Source organism: Salmo trutta, unplaced genomic scaffold (genome assembly GCF_901001165.1).
Source record: "Salmo trutta unplaced genomic scaffold, fSalTru1.1, whole genome shotgun sequence".
In the NCBI taxonomy this organism is placed as follows: Eukaryota; Metazoa; Chordata; class Actinopteri; order Salmoniformes; family Salmonidae; genus Salmo; species Salmo trutta.
Genome location: NW_021823524.1, coordinates 14224 through 32663, shown reverse-complemented (window position 1 = coordinate 32663; position 18440 = coordinate 14224). Strand labels below are relative to the sequence as shown.

General features: G+C 46.3%; 1 protein-coding gene across 1 annotated transcript; it reads right to left on the bottom strand.

The window, feature by feature from the left end:
- Window positions 1-1561: 1561 nt before the first annotated feature.
- LOC115191297 (vacuolar protein sorting-associated protein 13B) lies at window positions 1562-17257 on the bottom strand. The gene is made up of 4 exons (XM_029749166.1): window positions 16986-17257; window positions 12997-13315; window positions 8711-8895; window positions 1562-1579 (listed from the first exon to the last, which is right to left on the bottom strand). The coding sequence occupies exons 1-4, from the start codon at window positions 17223-17225 to the stop codon at window positions 1562-1564; spliced, it is 762 nt and encodes a 253-aa protein (XP_029605026.1). The 5' UTR covers window positions 17226-17257.
- Window positions 17258-18440: the final 1183 nt, after the last annotated feature.

Here is an 18440-nt window from a genome sequence, read left to right as displayed (position 1 = left end):
CGCCTTTGTCCCAAACGGCACCCTATTCCCTACATAGTACACTGCACAGAACTACCAACAAGTCGTGGCCAAAGTAGTGCACTACATAGGGGATAGGTTGTCACGAGGTCTCTGTGTGGAAAAATATTGTTTTCTCTCTCTCTCTGTGTGTGTGTGTGTGTGTGTGTGTGTGTGTGTGTGTAACGTTAAACTGCTCAGAGGGACTGAAGTCTCGCTGAGTGAGGTGAGTGTGTGTGTGTGTGTGTGTGTGTGTGTGTGTGTGTGTGTGTGTGTGTGTGTGTGTGTGTGTGTGTGTAACGTTAAACTGCTCAGAGGGACTGAAGTCTCGTTGAGTGAGGTGAGGTGTGTGTGTGTGTGTGTGTGTGTGTGTGTGTGTGTGTGTGTGTGTGTGTGTGTGTGTGTGTGTGTGTGTGTTTGTGTGTGTGTGTAACGTTAAACTGCTCAGAGGGACTGAAGTCTCACTGAGTGAGGTGAGGTGTGTGTGTGTGTGTGTGTGTGTGTGTGTGTGATCTGATTCGCTACGTGGGCAGGACGTGTTGTTTCACTGCATTAGGTGGGTCTAAGGCCCGGCTGGGGGGTGAGGTGCTGACCCGTCACACTACAATAATAGTTATGTAGGTCGTTCCAAACACTTCTCTCTCTGCTGCCTGTCTGAAGTCACCACCACACCAGGTCCACTTACAACCCTGAAAGGTCCACACTTCTGCTAATGACAAGGTCAATCAGGAGGGTTCAACATCTTGGAGGAACAGAGAGCAACACAGGGCTGAGTTAACAGCAGGAGACCTGCTGGAGGAACACAGGGCTGAGTTAACAACAGGAGACCTGCTGGAGGAACACAGGGCTGAGTTAACAGCAGGAGACCTGCTGGAGGAACACAGGGCTGAGTTAACAGCAGGAGACCTGCTGGAGGAACACAGGGCTGAGTTAACAGCAGGAGACCTGCTGGAGGAACACAGGGCTGAGTTAACAGCAGGAGACCTGCTGGAGGAACACAGGGCTGAGTTAACAGGAGGAGACCTGCTGGAGGAACACAGGGCTGAGTTAACAACAGGAGACCTGCTGGAGGAACACAGGGCTGAGTTAACAGCAGGAGACCTGCTGGAGGAACAGAGGGCTGAGTTAACAGCAGGAGACCTGCTGGAGGAACACAGGGCTGAGTTAACAGCAGGAGACCTGCTGGAGGAACACAGGGCTGAGTTAACAGCAGGAGACCTGCTGGAGGAACACAGGGCTGAGTTAACAGCAGGAGACCTGCTGGAGGAACACAGGGCTGAGTTAACAGCAGGAGACCTGCTGGAGGAACACAGGGCTGAGTTAACAACAGGAGACCTGCTGGAGGAACACAGGGCTGAGTTAACAGCAGGAGACCTGCTGGAGGAACAGAGAGGAACACAGGGCTGAGTTAACAGCAGGAGACCTGCTGGAGGAACAGAGGGCTGAGTTAACAGCAGGAGACCTGCTGGAGGAACACAGGGCTGAGTTAACAGCAGGAGACCTGCTGGAGGAACACAGGGCTGAGTTAACAGCAGGAGACCTGCTGGAGGAACACAGGGCTGAGTTAACAGCAGGAGACCTGCTGGAGGAGCAGAGAGGAACACAGGCCTTAGATCATGAGACTGAGCAGCATGGACACATGGTCCAGATAATAACATTTACAGCAACACCAGCTGCAGGGGTAATATAGGGTATGTGTGTTGTAGCCAGGGTAATATTTGTGTGTGTGTGTGTGTGTGTGTGTGTGTGTGTGTGTGTGTGTGTCTGTCTTTCTGTCTCCAACACCATCATTAAGTTTGCTGACGACACAACAGTGGTAGGCCTGATCAACGATGAGACGGCCCTATAGGGAGGAGGTCAGAGACCTGGCAGTGTGGTGCCAGGACAACAACCTCTCCCTCAACGTGATCAAGACAACGGGGCTGATCGTGGACTACAGGAAAAGGAGGACCGAACAGGTCCCCATTCACATCGACGGGGCTGTAGTGGAGCGGGTCGAGAGTTTCAAGTTCCTTGGTGTCCACATCACCAACAAACTATCATGGTCCAAACACACCAAGCCAGTCGTGAAGAGGTCACGACAAAACCTATTCCCCCTCAGGAGACTGAAAAGATTTGGCATGGGTCCTCAGATCCTCAAAAAGTTCTACAGCTGCACCATCGAGAGCATCCTGACCGGTTGCATCACCGCCTGGTATGGCAACTGCTCAACCTCCGACCGTAAGGCACTACAGAGGGTAGTGCGTACGGCCCAGAACATCACTGGGGCCAGGTTTCCTGCCATCCAGGACCTCTATACCAGGCGGTGTCAGAGGAAAGCCCATAAAATTGTCAGAGACTCCAGTCACCCGAGTTATAGACTGTTCTCTCTGCTACCACACGGCAAGTGGTACCGGAGCACCAAGTCTAGGTCCAAAAGGCTCCTTACCAGCTTCTACCCACCAAGCCATTAGACTGCTGAACAATTCATCAAATCACCACTGGACAATTCACATTGACCCCCCTCCCTCTCTGTTTATTATCTATGCATAGTCACTTCAACACCCCAACTACATGTACAAATTAACTCAACTAACCTGTACCCCTGAACACTGACTCTGTACCGGTACCCCCTGTATATAGCCTCCACATTGACTCTGTACCGGTACCCCCTGTATATAGCCTCCACATTGACTCTGTACCGGTACCCCCTGTATATAGCCTCCACATTGACTCTGTACCGTAACACCCTGTATATAGCCTCCACATTGACTCTGTACCGGTACCCCCTGTATATAGCCTCCACATTGACTCGGTACCGGTACCCCCTGTATATAGCCTCCACATTGACTCTGTACCGGTACCCCCTGTATATAGCCTCCACATTGACTCTGTACCGGTACCCCCTGTATATAGCCTCCACATTGACTCTGTACCGGTACCCCCTGTATATAGCCTCCACATTGACTCTGTACCGGTACCCCCTGTATATAGCCTCCACATTGACTCTGTACTGGTACCCCTGTATATAGCCTCCACATTGACTCTGTACCGGTACCCCCTGTATATAGCCTCCACATTGACTCTGTACCGGTACCCCCTGTATAGAGCCTCCACATTGACTCTGTACCGGTACCCCCTGTATATAGTCTCCACATTGACTCGGTACCAGTACCCCCTGCATATAGCCTCCACATTGACTCTGTACCGGTACCCCCTGTATATAGCCTCCACATTGACTCTGTACCGGTACCCCTGTATAGAGCCTCCACATTGACTCTGTACCGGTACCCCCTGTATATAGCCTCCACATTGACTCTGTACCGGTACCCCCTGTATATAGCCTCCACATTGACTCTGTACCGTAACACCCTGTATATAGCCTCCACATTGACTCTGTACCGGTACCCCCTGTATATAGCCTACACATTGACTCTGTACCGGTACCCCTGTATATAGCCTCCACATTGACTCTGTACCGGTACCCCCTGTATATAGCCTCCACATTGACTCTGTACCGGTACCCCCTGTATATAGCCTCCACATTGACTCTGTACTGGTACCCCCTGTATATAGCCTCCACATTGACTCTGTACTGGTACCCCCTGTATATAGCCTCCACATTGACTCTGTACCGTAATACCCTGTATATAGCCTCCACATTGACTCTGTACTGGTACCCCCTTGTATATAGCCTCCACATTGACTCTGTACCGGTACCCCCTGTATATAGCCTCCACATTGACTCTGTACCGTAACACCCTGTATATAGCCTCCACATTGACTCTGTACCGTAATACCCTGTATATAGCCTCCACATTGACTCTGTACCGGTACCCCCTGTATATAGCCTCCACATTGACTCTGTACCGGTACCCCCTGTATATAGCCTCCACATTGACTCTGTACCGTAACACCCTGTATATAGCCTCCACATTGACTCTGTACCGGTACCCCCCTGTATATAGCCTCCACATTGACTCTGTACCGGTACCCCCTGTATATAGCCTCCACATTGACTCTGTACCGGTACCCCCTGTATATAGCCTCCACATTGACTCTGTACCGGTACCCCCTGTATATAGCCTCCACATTGACTCTGTACCGGTACCCCCTGTATATAGCCTCCACATTGACTCTGTACCGGTACCCCTGTATATAGCCTCCACATTGACTCTGTACCGGTACCCCCTGTATATAGTCTCCACATTGACTCTGTACCGTAATACCCTGTATATAGCCTCCACATTGACTCTGTACCGTAATACCCTGTATATAGCCTCCACATTGACTCTGTACTGGTACCTCCTGTATATAGCCTCCACATTGACTCTGTACCGGTACCCCCTGTATATAGCCTCCACATTGACTCTGTACCGTAACACCCTGTATATAGCCTCCACATTGACTCTGTACCGGTACCCCCTGTATATAGCCTCCACATTGACTCTGTACCGTAATACCCTGTATATAGCCTCCACATTGACTCTGTACCGTAATACCCTGTATATAGCCTCCACATTGACTCTGTACTGGTACCTCCTGTATATAGCCTCCACATTGACTCTGTACCGTAATACCCTGTATATAGCCTCCACATTGACTCTGTACCGGTACCCCCTGTATATAGCCTCCACATTGACTCTGTACCGGTACCCCCCCTGTATATAGCCTCCACATTGACTCTGTACCGGTACCCCCTGTATATAGCCTCCACATTGACTCTGTACCGGTACCCCCTGTATATAGCCTCCACATTGACTCTGTACCGGTACACCCTGTATATAGCCTCCACATTGACTCTGTACCGTACACCCCTGTATATAGCCTCCACATTGACTCTGTACCGGTAATACCCCTGTATATAGCCTCCACATTGACTCTGTACCGTAATACCCTGTATATAGCCTCCACATTGACTCTGTACTGGTACCCCCTGTATATAGCCTCCACATTGACTCTGTACCGTAATACCCTGTATATAGCCTCCACATTGACTCTGTACCGTAATCCCCTGTATATAGCCTCCACATTGACTCTGTACCGGTACCCCCTGTATATAGCCTCCACATTGACTCTGTACCGGTACCCCCTGTATATAGCCTCCACATTGACTCTGTACCGGTACCCCCTGTATATAGCCTCCACATTGACTCTGTACCGGTACCCCCCTGTATATAGCCTCCACATTGACTCTGTACCGTAACCCCCTGTATATAGCCTCCACATTGACTCTGTACCGCTACCCCCTGTATATAGCCTCCACATTGACTCTGTACCGTATACCCCTGTATATAGCCTCCACATTGACTCTGTACCGTAATACCTGTATATAGCCTCCACATTGACTCTGTACCGTAATACCCTGTATATAGCCTCCACATTGACTCTGTACCGTAATACCCCCTGTATATAGCCTCCACATTGACTCTGTACCGGTACCCCCTGTATATAGCCTCCACATTGACTCTGTACCGGTACCCCCTGTATATAGCCTCCACATTGACTCTGTACCGTAATACCCCCTGTATATAGCCTCCACATTGACTCTGTACCGGTACCCCCTGTATATAGCCTCCACATTGACTCTGTACCGGTACCCCCCTGTATATAGCCTCCACATTGACTCTGTACCGGTACCCCCTGTATATAGCCTCCACATTGACTCTGTACCCCCCCTGTATATAGTCTCCACATTGACTCTGTACCGGTACCCCCTGTATATAGCCTCCACATTGACTCTGTACCGTAATACCCTGTATATAGCCTCCACATTGACTCTGTACCGTAATACCCTGTATATAGCCTCCACACTGACTCTGTACCGTAATACCCTGTATATAGCCTCCACACTGACTCTGTACCGTAATACCCTGTATATAGCCTCCACATTGACTCTGTACCGGTACCCCCTGTATATAGCCTCCACATTGACTCTGTACCGGTACCCCCTGTATATAGCCTCCACATTGACTCTGGACCGGTACCCCCTGTATATAGCCTCCACATTGACTCTGTACCGGTACCCCCTGTATATAGCCTCCACATTGACTCTGTACCGATACCCCCTGTATATAGCCTCCACATTGACTCTGTACCGGTACCCCCTGTATATAGCCTCCACATTGACTCTGTACCGTAACACCCTGTATATAGCCTCCACATTGACTCTGTACCGTAATACCCTGTATATAGCCTCCACATTGACTCTGTACCGTAACACCCTGTATATAGCCTCCACATTGACTCTGTACCGTAATACCCTGTATAGAGCCTCGTTATTCTTATTGTGTTACTTTTTATTTTTGTTTATTTGGTAAATATTTTCTTAACTCCTCTTGAACTGCACTGTTGGTTAAGGGCTCGTCAGTAAGCATTTCACGGTAAAGTCTTGTGACAAATAAAGTTTGATTTGAGCTCTCTGTGAATCAGCACTCTGTTCTCCTTTACCTCCTGAGATCTCTGGGAATCAGCGCCCATGTTGACTCCATGTTTTCAGAGAGACAGAGACAGAGAGAGAGAGAGAGAGAGAGAGAGAGAGAGAGAGAGAGAGAGAGAGACAGACAGAGAGAGAGAGAGAGAGAGAGAGAGACAGAGGGAGAGGGAGAGGGAGAGGGAGAGAGAGAGAGACAGAGACAGAGAGAGAGAGAGACAGAGAGAGAGAGAGAGAGAGAGACAGAGAGAAAGGGAGAGGGGAGGACACCTGCTTCTGATTCAGTACAGGACCACACAGTGGTGAGGAGTCCCCCTCCTCCCCCTCCTCCTCCCCCTCTTCTCTCTCCCCCTGCAGGTGGGAACCGCTGGATGGATACCCAAGGTGCTCTCCCCTCCCTCCCTCCCTCCCTCCCTCCCTCCCTCCCTCACCACCCAACCCTTCTACTGTAAAAACAGCAAGGCAACAATTGGTCTTTGACTAATGGAAGTGGGTTTGAATTCCCCTCTGAGGTCCTGGAACCAGTCGTGAAACCACAACTATTTAAATGCAGGAAATCTGGATTTGATCAAATGTTCATGTGATCTGTTCTGAGGACAGTGGGGCTGAGCGCAGCGGCCTGGCTCAATGCAGGAAACATCCCCCCTCCTCTCTCTCTGTTTCTACCGTTCTCTCCCTCTCTCTCCCTCTCTCTCTCTCTCTCTCTGTTTCTACCATTCTCTCTCTCTCTCTCTCTCTCTCTCTGTTTCTACCATTCTCTCTCTCTCCCCCTCTCTCTCTCTCTCTGTTTCTACCATTCTCTCTCTCTCTCTCTCTCTCTCTCTCTCTCCATCGATTCTGGCCAATAGAGAGGGATCTCAGCTGTGTTCCGTTCACCTGTCCCCCCCCCCACCCTCCTCTCCCTCCAGGTATAACAGGGGTCCTGCCCAGAGACCAGAGAGGGAAACAGTGAGTTCAGACCAGCTCTATGCCCCCACCCTCCTCTCTCTCTCTCTCCATGTGGCCACATGGTAATTTTAGAGCCCTGAGAAATGATGGCCACCTCCTCTCCCCCCTTTCCTCCCCTCCTCAACTCAGCTCTTCATGAGAAGTCAATTAAATTCTTTTCAATCTGAGCCATTCCTGTTTCTGGATCTTTTTATGGCTGCATTTCCGTTCCCTGTAACTGGACTTTCTCTGCCTTCTGAGAAATCAAATAAAAAATGAATTAATTGAGCCCTTCTGAAGTTTTCCTATAAAAAACAAAAACAAATGAAAATCGGAGAACGCCAGGAGGCTGAAATCAATGAGATATGGGATCAGAATGAGAGAGATTTGGGGATCTGGCTAATGACAAAGATCTCTGTTCTAACAGCCCCCATCTCCCCCCTCTCATCTCCCCCCTCTCCCCCCTCTCCCCCATCTCCCCCCCTCTCCCTCCATCTCCCCCCTCCTCCCCCCTCTCTCCCCCCATCTCCCCCCTCTCCCCCCATCTCTCCCATCTCCCCCCTTCTCCCTCCATCTCCCCCCTCCTCCCCCCTCTCCCCCCATCTCCCCCCTCTCCCACCTCTCCCCCCAACCCTCCTGGCTTAGCAGAGCGTGAGTATTTGGAGAATAAGGTCATATTATGAGGCTGAAGAGGGCTGTGTGTCAGATCTCTGTTCTAAAAGGCCCCATCTCCCCCCTATCTCCCCAACCCTCCTGGCTTAGCAGAGCGTGAGTATTTTGAGAATAAGGTCATATTATGAGGCTGAAGAGGGCTGTGGACGAAGGCCTGTGTGTCAGATGTATAAATCAGATCCGGTGGCTGATAATTACCCAGAAATCACTTCTTTCTATAAAGCACTGATACGTGATATTATGTTCCTCCACGTTGCCAAAACAGATCGTGTTTCTACATCTGGATAAAAACAGACTAAACATTTACATTTTTCTGATGTTTCTTATTATAATGGGTATTAACCTGCTTTATGCCAGAGTCTTTAACACAGATAGATAGATAGATAGGTAGGTAGGTAGGTGGGTGGGTAGGTAGGTGGGTGGGTGGGTAGATAGATAGATAGATAGATAGACGGAGAGAGACGGAGAGAGACAGACAGACAGACAGACAGACAGACAGACAGAGAGAGAGAGAGAGAGAGAGAGAGAGAGAGAGAGAGAGAGAGAGAGAGAGAGAGAGAGAGAGAGAGAGAGAGAGAGAGAGAGAGAGAGAGAGAGAGAGAGAGAGAGAGAGAGAGAGATAGAGAGAGAGATAGATAGATAGATAGATAGATAGATAGAGAGAGATATAGATATAGAGATAATAGATAGTATGGTACTAACCTTTAGTCTGTCTCCCAGGTCTGCGGTGCTGATCTCGGGGTCCTCGGTGGTGTTGAAGGGGACTGGAGTGATGCGTACGAAGGTCAACACACGGGATTCTGGGTAACGCCACAGCATGACGCCGGGACTGTCGTCTGTTTCGTTATAGAACACAACCTCATATGGACCAGGCAGTTTCTGATAGGCTGGGGGAGACAGGAAGTAGGTGATACAACACAACCTCATATGGACCAGGCAGTTTCTGATAGGCTGGGGGAGACAGGAAGTAGGTGATACAACACAACCTCATATGGACCAGGCAGTTTCTGATAGGCTGGGGGAGACAGGAAGTAGGTGATACAACACAACACCTGGTTGAAATGTTGCAACAAACTACACAACTTTGTGTGTGCTCACCAGCATGTGTGTGTGTGTGTGTGTGTGTGTGTGTGTGTGTGTGTGTGTGTGTGTGTGTGTGTGTGTGTGTGTGTGTGTGTGTATGTGTGTGTGTGTGTGTGTGTGTCTGTGTGTGTGTGTGTGTGTGTGTGTGTGTGATGTTGGTCATGGCTGCTGTTTGGAAAACTGTTTATTAGATAAAAAGTCAAGTGCAGAATTGATGTTACGCCTGGTCCTCAGGGGAACAAACACTGGGCTCCTCGTGACAGAAAATACCTTTTAATTTGTCCTCTAGTCTAGTTCTCTGTAGTCTATTAGTCTCTCTCTCTCCCTCTCCCTCTCTGTCTCTCTCTCTCTCTCCGTCTCTCTCTCTCTCTCTCTGTCTCTCTCTCCCTCCCTCTGCTCTCTGTCTCCGTCTGTCTGTCTGTCTGTCTGTCTGTCTGTCTGTCTGTCTGTCTGTCTGTCTGTCTGTCTGTCTGTCTGTCTCTCTGCTCTGTCTCTCTGCTCTGGCTCTCTCTCTGGCTCTCTCTCCCTCTCTCCCTCCCTCCCTCCCTATCTCCCTATCTCTCTCCGTCTCAGCAGCCCACTTGAAGGTAGACGATATGTTGTTTTCACAGTGTCTCAGCTTGTGTTTTGGTAATGTTATGGATGGAGAGATCTGCCTTCACGGTTCTGTTCTCCTTCATGTCTTGTTTAACCGGCTTCTAGGGAACCTACCAACCCAGCTGCTGCTCGCTACCTCACCGCCAGCACGGCCTCAGGACTACGGCAGAACTGACTCCCAACTATTACTGGTTTTCACTATCTGGGCTTGTTTCAGCTTGCCGGGCACAGTGGAACCAATGGAGTCATCCCAAAAGGTCACACATTCCTGCCCGGCTGGCTACTCCAGGCACGGACAATCAAACAGTCAAAGTAACAAAAGGGATGCTACTATTAGAACCCAGGTCTGAGGACTACATCCCCCCTCCTGTCTCTCTACCTTCCCCTAGCACCAGCTCCCTGGCCGTTGGTCACAACATGCTGCAGACAGACTACTGTTTTTACTGCTGGGGAGGAAGGAAGGAAGGAAGGAAGGAAGCCCTCCTGTAATCCATTAGAGGAACAGCCGTATTAAATGCATCAAAGACCAGAGGAACGATGCAACAAACAAGGACAGGAGAGGCTGACTGACCACAGCCGACAGGGTAGATAGCTGATAGGGCGAGGAGAGGGTTTGATCTCTCTCCACCGTGTGTGTGTGTGTGTGTGTGTGTGTGTGTGTGTGTGTGTGTGTGTGTGTGTCTCTCTCCCCGGGAGGAAGACAGTGTGCCCAGGGAGGAGAACAAACTGTATTTTACTGGAAACAGACTGTAATGTCTTCCTCTCTGAGACCACATGCAGAAGCCCTGATTCACTATTTGTTCAGGCGGGGCTGAAGCGTGTTGGGGTACGCTTTCTATTCCGCTGTGTTATTACCTGTATCTAATAGATAATAACAGTGTTATTACCTGTATCTAATAGATAGTAACAGTGTGTTATTACCTGTATCTAATAGATAATAACAGTGTTATTACCTGTATCTAATAGATAGTAACAGTGTTATTACCTGTATCTAATAGATAGTAACAGTGTTATTACCTGTATCTAATAGACAATAACAGTGTTATTACCTGTATCTAATAGACAGTAACAGTGTTATTACCTGTATCTAATAGATAGTAACAGTGTTATTACCTGTATCTAATAGATAGTAACAGTGTGTTATTACCTGTATCTAATAGATAATAACAGTGTTATTACCTGTATCTAATAGATAATAAGTGTTATTACCTGTATCTAATAGATAATAACAGTGTTATTACCTGTATCTAATAGATAGTAACACTGTTATTACCTGTATCTAATAGATAGTAACACTGTTATTACCTGTATCTAATAGATAGTAAGTGTTATTACCTGTATCTAATAGATAGTAAGTGTTATTACCTGTATCTAATAGATAGTAACAGTGTTATTACCTGTATCTAATAGATAGTAACAGTGTTATTACCTGTATCTAATAGATAGTAACAGTGTGTTATTACCTGTATCTAATAGATAGTAACAGTGTGTTATTACCTGTATCTAATAGATAATAACAGTGTGTTATTACCTGTATCTAATAGATAATAACAGTGTTATTACCTGTATCTAATAGATAGTAACAGTGTTATTACCTGTATCTAATAGATAATAACAGTGTGTTATTACCTGTATCTAATAGATAGTAACAGTGTTATTACCTGTATCTAATAGATAATAACAGTGTGTTATTACCTGTATCTAATAGATAATAACAGTGTTATTACCTGTATCTAATAGATAATAACAGTATTATTACCTGTATCTAATAGATAGTAACAGTGTTATTACCTGTATCTAATAGATAATAACAGTGTTATTACCTGTATCTAATAGATAATAAGTGTTATTACCTGTATCTAATAGATAAGTGTTATTACCTGTATCTAATAGATAATAACAGTGTGTTATTACCTGTATCTAATAAATAAGTGTTATTACCTGTATCTAATAGATAATAACAGTGTTATTACCTGTATCTAATAGATAATAACAATGTTATTACCTGTATCTAATAGATAATAACAGTATTATTACCTGTATCTGATAGTAAGTGTTATTACCTGTATCTAATAGATAATAACAGTGTTATTACCTGTATCTAATAGATAATAAGTGTTATTACCTGTATCTAATAGATAAGTGTTATTACCTGTATCTAATAGATAGATACAGGTAATAACACTTATCTATTAGATACAGGTAATAACACTTATCTATTAGATACAGGTAATAACACTTATTATCTATTAGATACAGGTAATAACACTGTTATTATCTATTAGATACAGGTAATAACACTTAATAGATAATAACAGTGTGTTATTACCTGTATCTAATAAATAAGTGTTATTACCTGTATCTAATATTTAATAACAGTGTTATTACCTGTATCTAATAGATAATAACAATGTTATTACCTGTATCTAATAGATAATAACAGTATTATTACCTGTATCTAATAGATAGTAAGTGTTATTACCTGTATCTAATAGATAATAACAGTGTTATTACCTGTATCTAATAGATAATAACAGTGTTATTACCTGTATCTAATAGATAAGTGTTATTACCTGTATCTAATAGATAATAACAGTGTGTTATTACCTGTATCTAATAGATAGTAACAGTGTTATTACCTGTATCTAATAGATAGTAACAGTGTTATTACCTGTATCTAATAGATAATAACAGTGTTATTACCTGTATCTAATAGATAGTAACAGTGCTATTACCTGTATCTAATAAATAAGTGTTATTACCTGTATCTAATAGATAGTAACAGTGTTATTACCTGTATCTAATAGATAGTAACAGTGTTATTACCTGTATCTAATAGATAAGTGTTATTACCTGTATCTAATAGATAATAACAGTGTGTTATTACCTGTATCTAATAGATAGTAACAGTGTTATTACCTGTATCTAATAGATAATAAGTGTTATTACCTGTATCTAATAGATAGTAACAGTGTTATTACCTGTATCTAATAAATAAGTGTTATTACCTGTATCTAATAGATAGTAACAGTGTTATTACCTGTATCTAATAGATAATAACAGTGTGTTATTACCTGTATCTAATAGATAGTAACAGTGTTATTACCTGTATCTAATAGATAGTAACAGTGTGTTATTACCTGTATCTAATAGATAATAACAGTGTTATTACCTGTATCTAATAGATAATAACAGTGTTATTACCTGTATCTAATAGATAGTAACAGTATTATTACCTGTATCTAATAGATAGTAACAGTGTTATTACCTGAGAAACAGGTGAATAGTTAGTGAGGTGTGATGGTTACCTGAGTCCTGTATGTACTGGAACAGCCCGGTGCGGAGGTCGTCGGAGCTGTGTTCTGTCTTGGGGGGAGGGATTTCAGTGGAAGGGGGTGACTGGGGGTCAAAGGGGGGCTTATCCTCTTCAGTCCCAGACCCAGTCCCAGTCCCAGCCCCAGCCCCAGTCCCAGCCCCAGTCCCAGTCCCAGCCCCAGTCCCAGCCCCAGACCCAGTCCCAGTCCCAGACCCAGTCCCAGACCCAGTCCCCTGGTTCCTCTGGAGGGAGGCCTGGAGGTGTTCATACACCAGCCTCAGACAGTTGACATGCTCCTGGCCCCAGAACACCTGCACAGACACAAGGAGAATATTACATGACAGTGGGGTTAAGGATGGGGCTGGAGGTGGGGGCTAAGGATGGGGTTGGGGGTTAAGGATGGGGCTGGAGGTGGGGGCTAAGGATGGGGTTGGGGTTAAGGATGGGGTTGGGGGCTAAGGATGGGGCTGGAGGTTAAGGGTGGGGATGGGGGTTAAAACCTCTTTGGGATAGGGGGCAGCATTGGGAAGTTTGGATGAAAAGCGTGCCCAGAGTAAACTGCCTGTTACTCAGGCCCAGAAGCTAGAATATGCATATTATTAGTAGATTTGGAAAGAAAACTCTAGAGTTTCTAAAACTGTTAAAGTAATGTCTGTGAGTATAACAGAACTGATATGGCCGGCGAAAACCTGAGGAAAATCCAACCAGGAAGTGGGAATTCTGAGGTTTGTAGTTTTCAAGTGAATGCCTATCGAATATCCAGTGTCTGTGGGGTCAGATTGCACTTCCTAAGGCTTCCACTAGATGTCAACAGTCTTTAGAAAGTTGTTTCAGGCTTCTATTGTGAAAGGGGAGAGAATAAGAGCACTCTAAGCAGATGGCCCAGGTGAAAGCCTTTAGTTTAGTCTCGCGCGTGGCCGTGAGCGCGAACTCCGTTCCCTTTCCTTTCTAATGAAAACACTATTGTCCGGTTGAAACATTATTGAATATTTATGATAAAAACACCCTAAGGATTGATTAGAAACATCGTTTCACATGTTTCTACAAACTCTAATGGAACTTTTCGTCTGGACTTTGTGCATTTGGATTACTGGAATAAACGCGCAAACAAAAAGGAGGTATTTGGACATAAAGATGAACTTTATCGAACAAAACAAACATTTATTGTCTAACATGGAGACCTGGGAGTGCCATCAGATGAAGATCATCAAAGATAAGTGATTAATTTTAACGCTATTTCGGACTTTTGTGACACCTCTCCTTGGCTGGAAAATGGCTGTATGGTTTTTGTGACTAGGCGCTGTCCTAACATAATCGCATGTTATGCTTTCGCCGTAAAGCCTTTTTGAAATCGGACACTGTGGTTGGATTAACAAGAAGTTTATCTTTAAAATGGTGTATAATACTTGTATGTTTGAGGAATTTTAATTATGAGATTTCTGTTGTTTGAATTTGGCGCCCTGCAATTTCACTGGCTGTAGGCCAGGTGTTCCGCTAGCAGAACCTCCTTCCCAGAAAGGTTAAGGATGGGGTTAGGGGTTAAGCATGGGGCTGGGGGTTAAGCATGGGGTTGGGGGTTAAGCATGGGGTTGGGGGTTAAGGATGGGGTTGGGGGTTAAGGATGGGGTTGGGGGTTAAGGATGGGGTTGGGGGTTAAGCATGGGGCTGGGGGTTAAGCATGGGGTTGGGGGTTAAGGATGGGGTTGGGGGTTAAGGATGGGGCTGGGGGTTAAGGATGGGGTTGGGTTGGGGGTTAAGGATGGGGTTGGGGGTTAAGGATGGGGTTGGGGGTTAAGGATGGGGTTGGGGGTTAAGGATGGGGTTTGGGCTGGGGGTTACGGATGGGGTTGGGTTAAGGATGGGATTGGGGGTTAAGGATGGGGTTGGGGGTTAAGGATGGGGATTGGGGCTGGGGATTGGGCTGGGGATTGGGGCTGGGGATTGGGGTGGGGATTGGCCTGGGGATTGGGCTGGGGATTGGGGATGGGGATTGGACGGGAAGGCAGGAATCTCTGAGTCATAACCAGGTGACACAGGGAACCAGACTGGGCTCTACTCTGCTGTGGAGGAGGGTGACACAGGGATCCAGACTGGGCTCTACTCTGCTGTGGAGGAGGGTGACACAGGGAACCAGACTGGGCTCTACTCTGCTGTGGAGGAGGGTGACACAGGGAACCAGACTGGGCTCTACTCTGCTGTGGAGGAGGGTGACACAGGGATCCAGACTGGGCTCTACTCTGCTGTGGAGGAGGGTGACACAGGGAACCAGACTGGGCTCTACTCTGCTGTGGAGGAGGGTGACACAGGGAACCAGACTGGGCTCTACTCTGCTGTGGAGGAGGGTGACACAGGGATCCAGACTGGGCTCTACTCTGCTGTGGAGGAGGGTGACACAGGGATCCAGACTGGGCTCTACTCTGCTGTGGAGGAGGGTGACACAGGGATCCAGACTGGGCTCTACTCTGCTGTGGAGGAGGGTGACACAGGGAACCAGACTGGGCTCTACTCTGCTGTGGAGGAGGGTGGCACAGGGAACCAGACTGGGCTCTACTCTGCTGTGGAGGAGGGTGACACAGGGATCCAGACTGGGCTCTACTCTGCTGTGGAGGAGGGTGGCACAGGGATCCAGACTGGGCTCTACTCTGCTGTGGAGGAGGGTGACACAGGGATCCAGACTGGGCTCTACTCTGCTGTGGAGGAGGGTGACTCCATGTAAAAGCAGGAACATGTGGGGATTCCTCGGGTTTGGAGCTGAAACGGGAGGAATCTGGGTTGACTTCATTAAAACACCACAAACACTCCGTATTTGCAGAAAGGAAATGTCTGATTATATATTAAGTGTTGAGTTGTGAGTGATCTTTCTGTTAATATCACGCAATAAGTGCATTAGGAAAACATGTTTCCCCCTGCTGTAATGTGGAACACTTACAGGAACACGCTAACAGCAAAAGTACCAGTCTTCCCTAAAGGGTCATTAGAGGTCATTAGGGTGATGAATAACCAGTAGAGGTCAGAGGTCATTAGGGTGATGAATAACCAGTAGAGGTCAGAGGTCATTAGGGTGATGAATAACCAGTAGAGGTCAGAGGTCATTAGGGTGATGAATAACCAGTAGAGGTCAGAGGTCATTAGAGTGATGAATAACCAGTAGAGGTCATTAGGGTGATGAATAACCAGTAGAGGTCATTAGGGTGATGAATAACCAGTAGAGGTCAGAGGTCATTAGGGTGATGAATAACCAGTAGAGGTCAGAGGTCATTAGGGTGATGAATAACCAGTAGAGGTCATTAGGGTGATGAATAACCAGTAGAGGTCAGAGGTCATTAGGGTGATGAATAACCAGTAGAGGTCAGAGGTCATTAGGGTGATGAATAACCAGTAGAGGTCAGAGGTCATTAGGGTGATGAATAACCAGTAGAGGTCAGAGGTCATTAGGGTGATGAATAACCAGTAGAGGTCAGAGGTCATTAGGGTGATGAATAACCAGTAGAGGTCAGAGGTCATTAGGGTGATGAATAACCAGTAGAGGTCAGAGGTCATTAGGTTGATGAATAACCAGTAGAGGTCATTAGGGTGATGAATAACCAGTAGAGGTCAGAGGTCATTAGGGTGATGAATAACCAGTAGAGGTCATTAGGGTGATGAATAACCAGTAGAGGTCAGAGGTCATTAGGGTGATGAATAACCAGTAGAGGTCATTAGGGTGATGAATAACCAGTAGAGGTCAGAGGTCATTAGGGTGATGAATAACCAGTAGAGGTCAGAGGTCATTAGGGTGATGAATAACCAGTAGAGGTCAGAGGTCATTAGGGTGATGAATAACCAGTAGAGGTCAGAGGTCATTAGGATGATGAATAACCAGTAGAGGTCAGAGGTCATTAGGGTGATGAATAACCAGTAGAGGTCATTAGGGTGATGAATAACCAGTAGAGGTCAGAGGTCATTAGGGTGATGAATAACCAGTAGAGGTCAGAGGGTCACCTGCAGCAGGCCTCCCTTCAGGTCCAGCAGTAGTTTCGGGATCCCAGTCTCAGGTCCAGGACTGCTGCTGTGCCGACACCACCTGGCCTCTAGGGCGGCGCTACAGGAGAAAGGCCCCAGCAGCAGACGGCTCCGATCCTTCAGGCCCGTCCTCACCAGGATATCCTGCAGCTCCAACAGCACTGAGACTGACTGGACCGGGTCTACAAGGAGCACAGAGAGACATACAGAATAAACCATCAGAAAAGGGTTAATGAAACATGGAGCTTTATAGACCTCTACGAATAACCAGTAGAGGTCAGAGGTCATTAGGGTGATGAATAACCAGTAGAGATCAGAGGTCATTAGGGTGATGAATAACCAGTAGGGGTCAGAGGTCATTAGGGTGATGAATAACCAGTAGAGGTCAGAGGTCATTAGGGTGATGAATAACCAGTAGAGATCAGAGGTCATTAGGGTGATGAATAACCAGTAGAGATCAGAGGTCATTAGGGTGATGAATAACCAGTAGAGATCAGAGGTCATTAGGGTGATGAATAACCAGTAGAGGTCAGAGGTCATTAGGGTGATGAATAACCAGAAGAGGTCATTAGAGTGATGAATAACCAGTAGAGGTCAGAGGTCATTAGGGTGATGAATAACCAGTAGAGGTCATTAGAGTGATGAATAACCAGTAGAGGTCAGAGGTCATTAGGGTGATGAATAACCAGTAGAGGTCAGAGGTCATTAGGGTGATGAATAACCAGTAGAGGTCATTAGAGTGATGAATAACCAGTAGAGGTCAGAGGTCATTAGGGTGATGAATAACCAGTAGAGGTCAGAGGTCATTAGGGTGATGAATAACCAGTAGAGGTCAGAGGTCATTAGAGTGATGAATAACCAGTAGAGGTCAGAGGTCATTAGGGTGATGAATAACCAGTAGAGGTCAGAGGTCATTAGGGTGATGAATAACCAGTAGAGGTCAGAGGTCATTAGGGTGATGAATAACCAGTAGAGGTCAGAGGTCATTAGAGTGATGAATAACCAGTAGAGGTCAGAGGTCATTAGGGTGATGAATAACCAGTAGAGGTCAGAGGTCATTAGGGTGATGAATAACCAGTAGAGGTCATTAGGGTGATGAATAACCAGTAGAGGTCAGAGGTCATTAGGGTTCCGCTGTGCCATAAATCCATGTTTGAATGAAGCTGTTTACAACAACAACGGGACAGTGGAACATTTTGTAAACAATGCAGTGCAGAGACATCATTCAGAATGGGATTCTGATGTAAAATGAGCTGGTTTGGAGTCGTTTTTAACATGCCTCGGGCAGGTTATCATAGTGCATTGTGGTTAACGGCAAGTGTAATTAGGGTCATTTTCTGTTATGAAACAAAATATTGAACAAAAAAAATAAACGTTTTTTGGAAGATCAACTACAATCACCGAAAGAGTGAAAATAAGTCTACATGTAAAAAA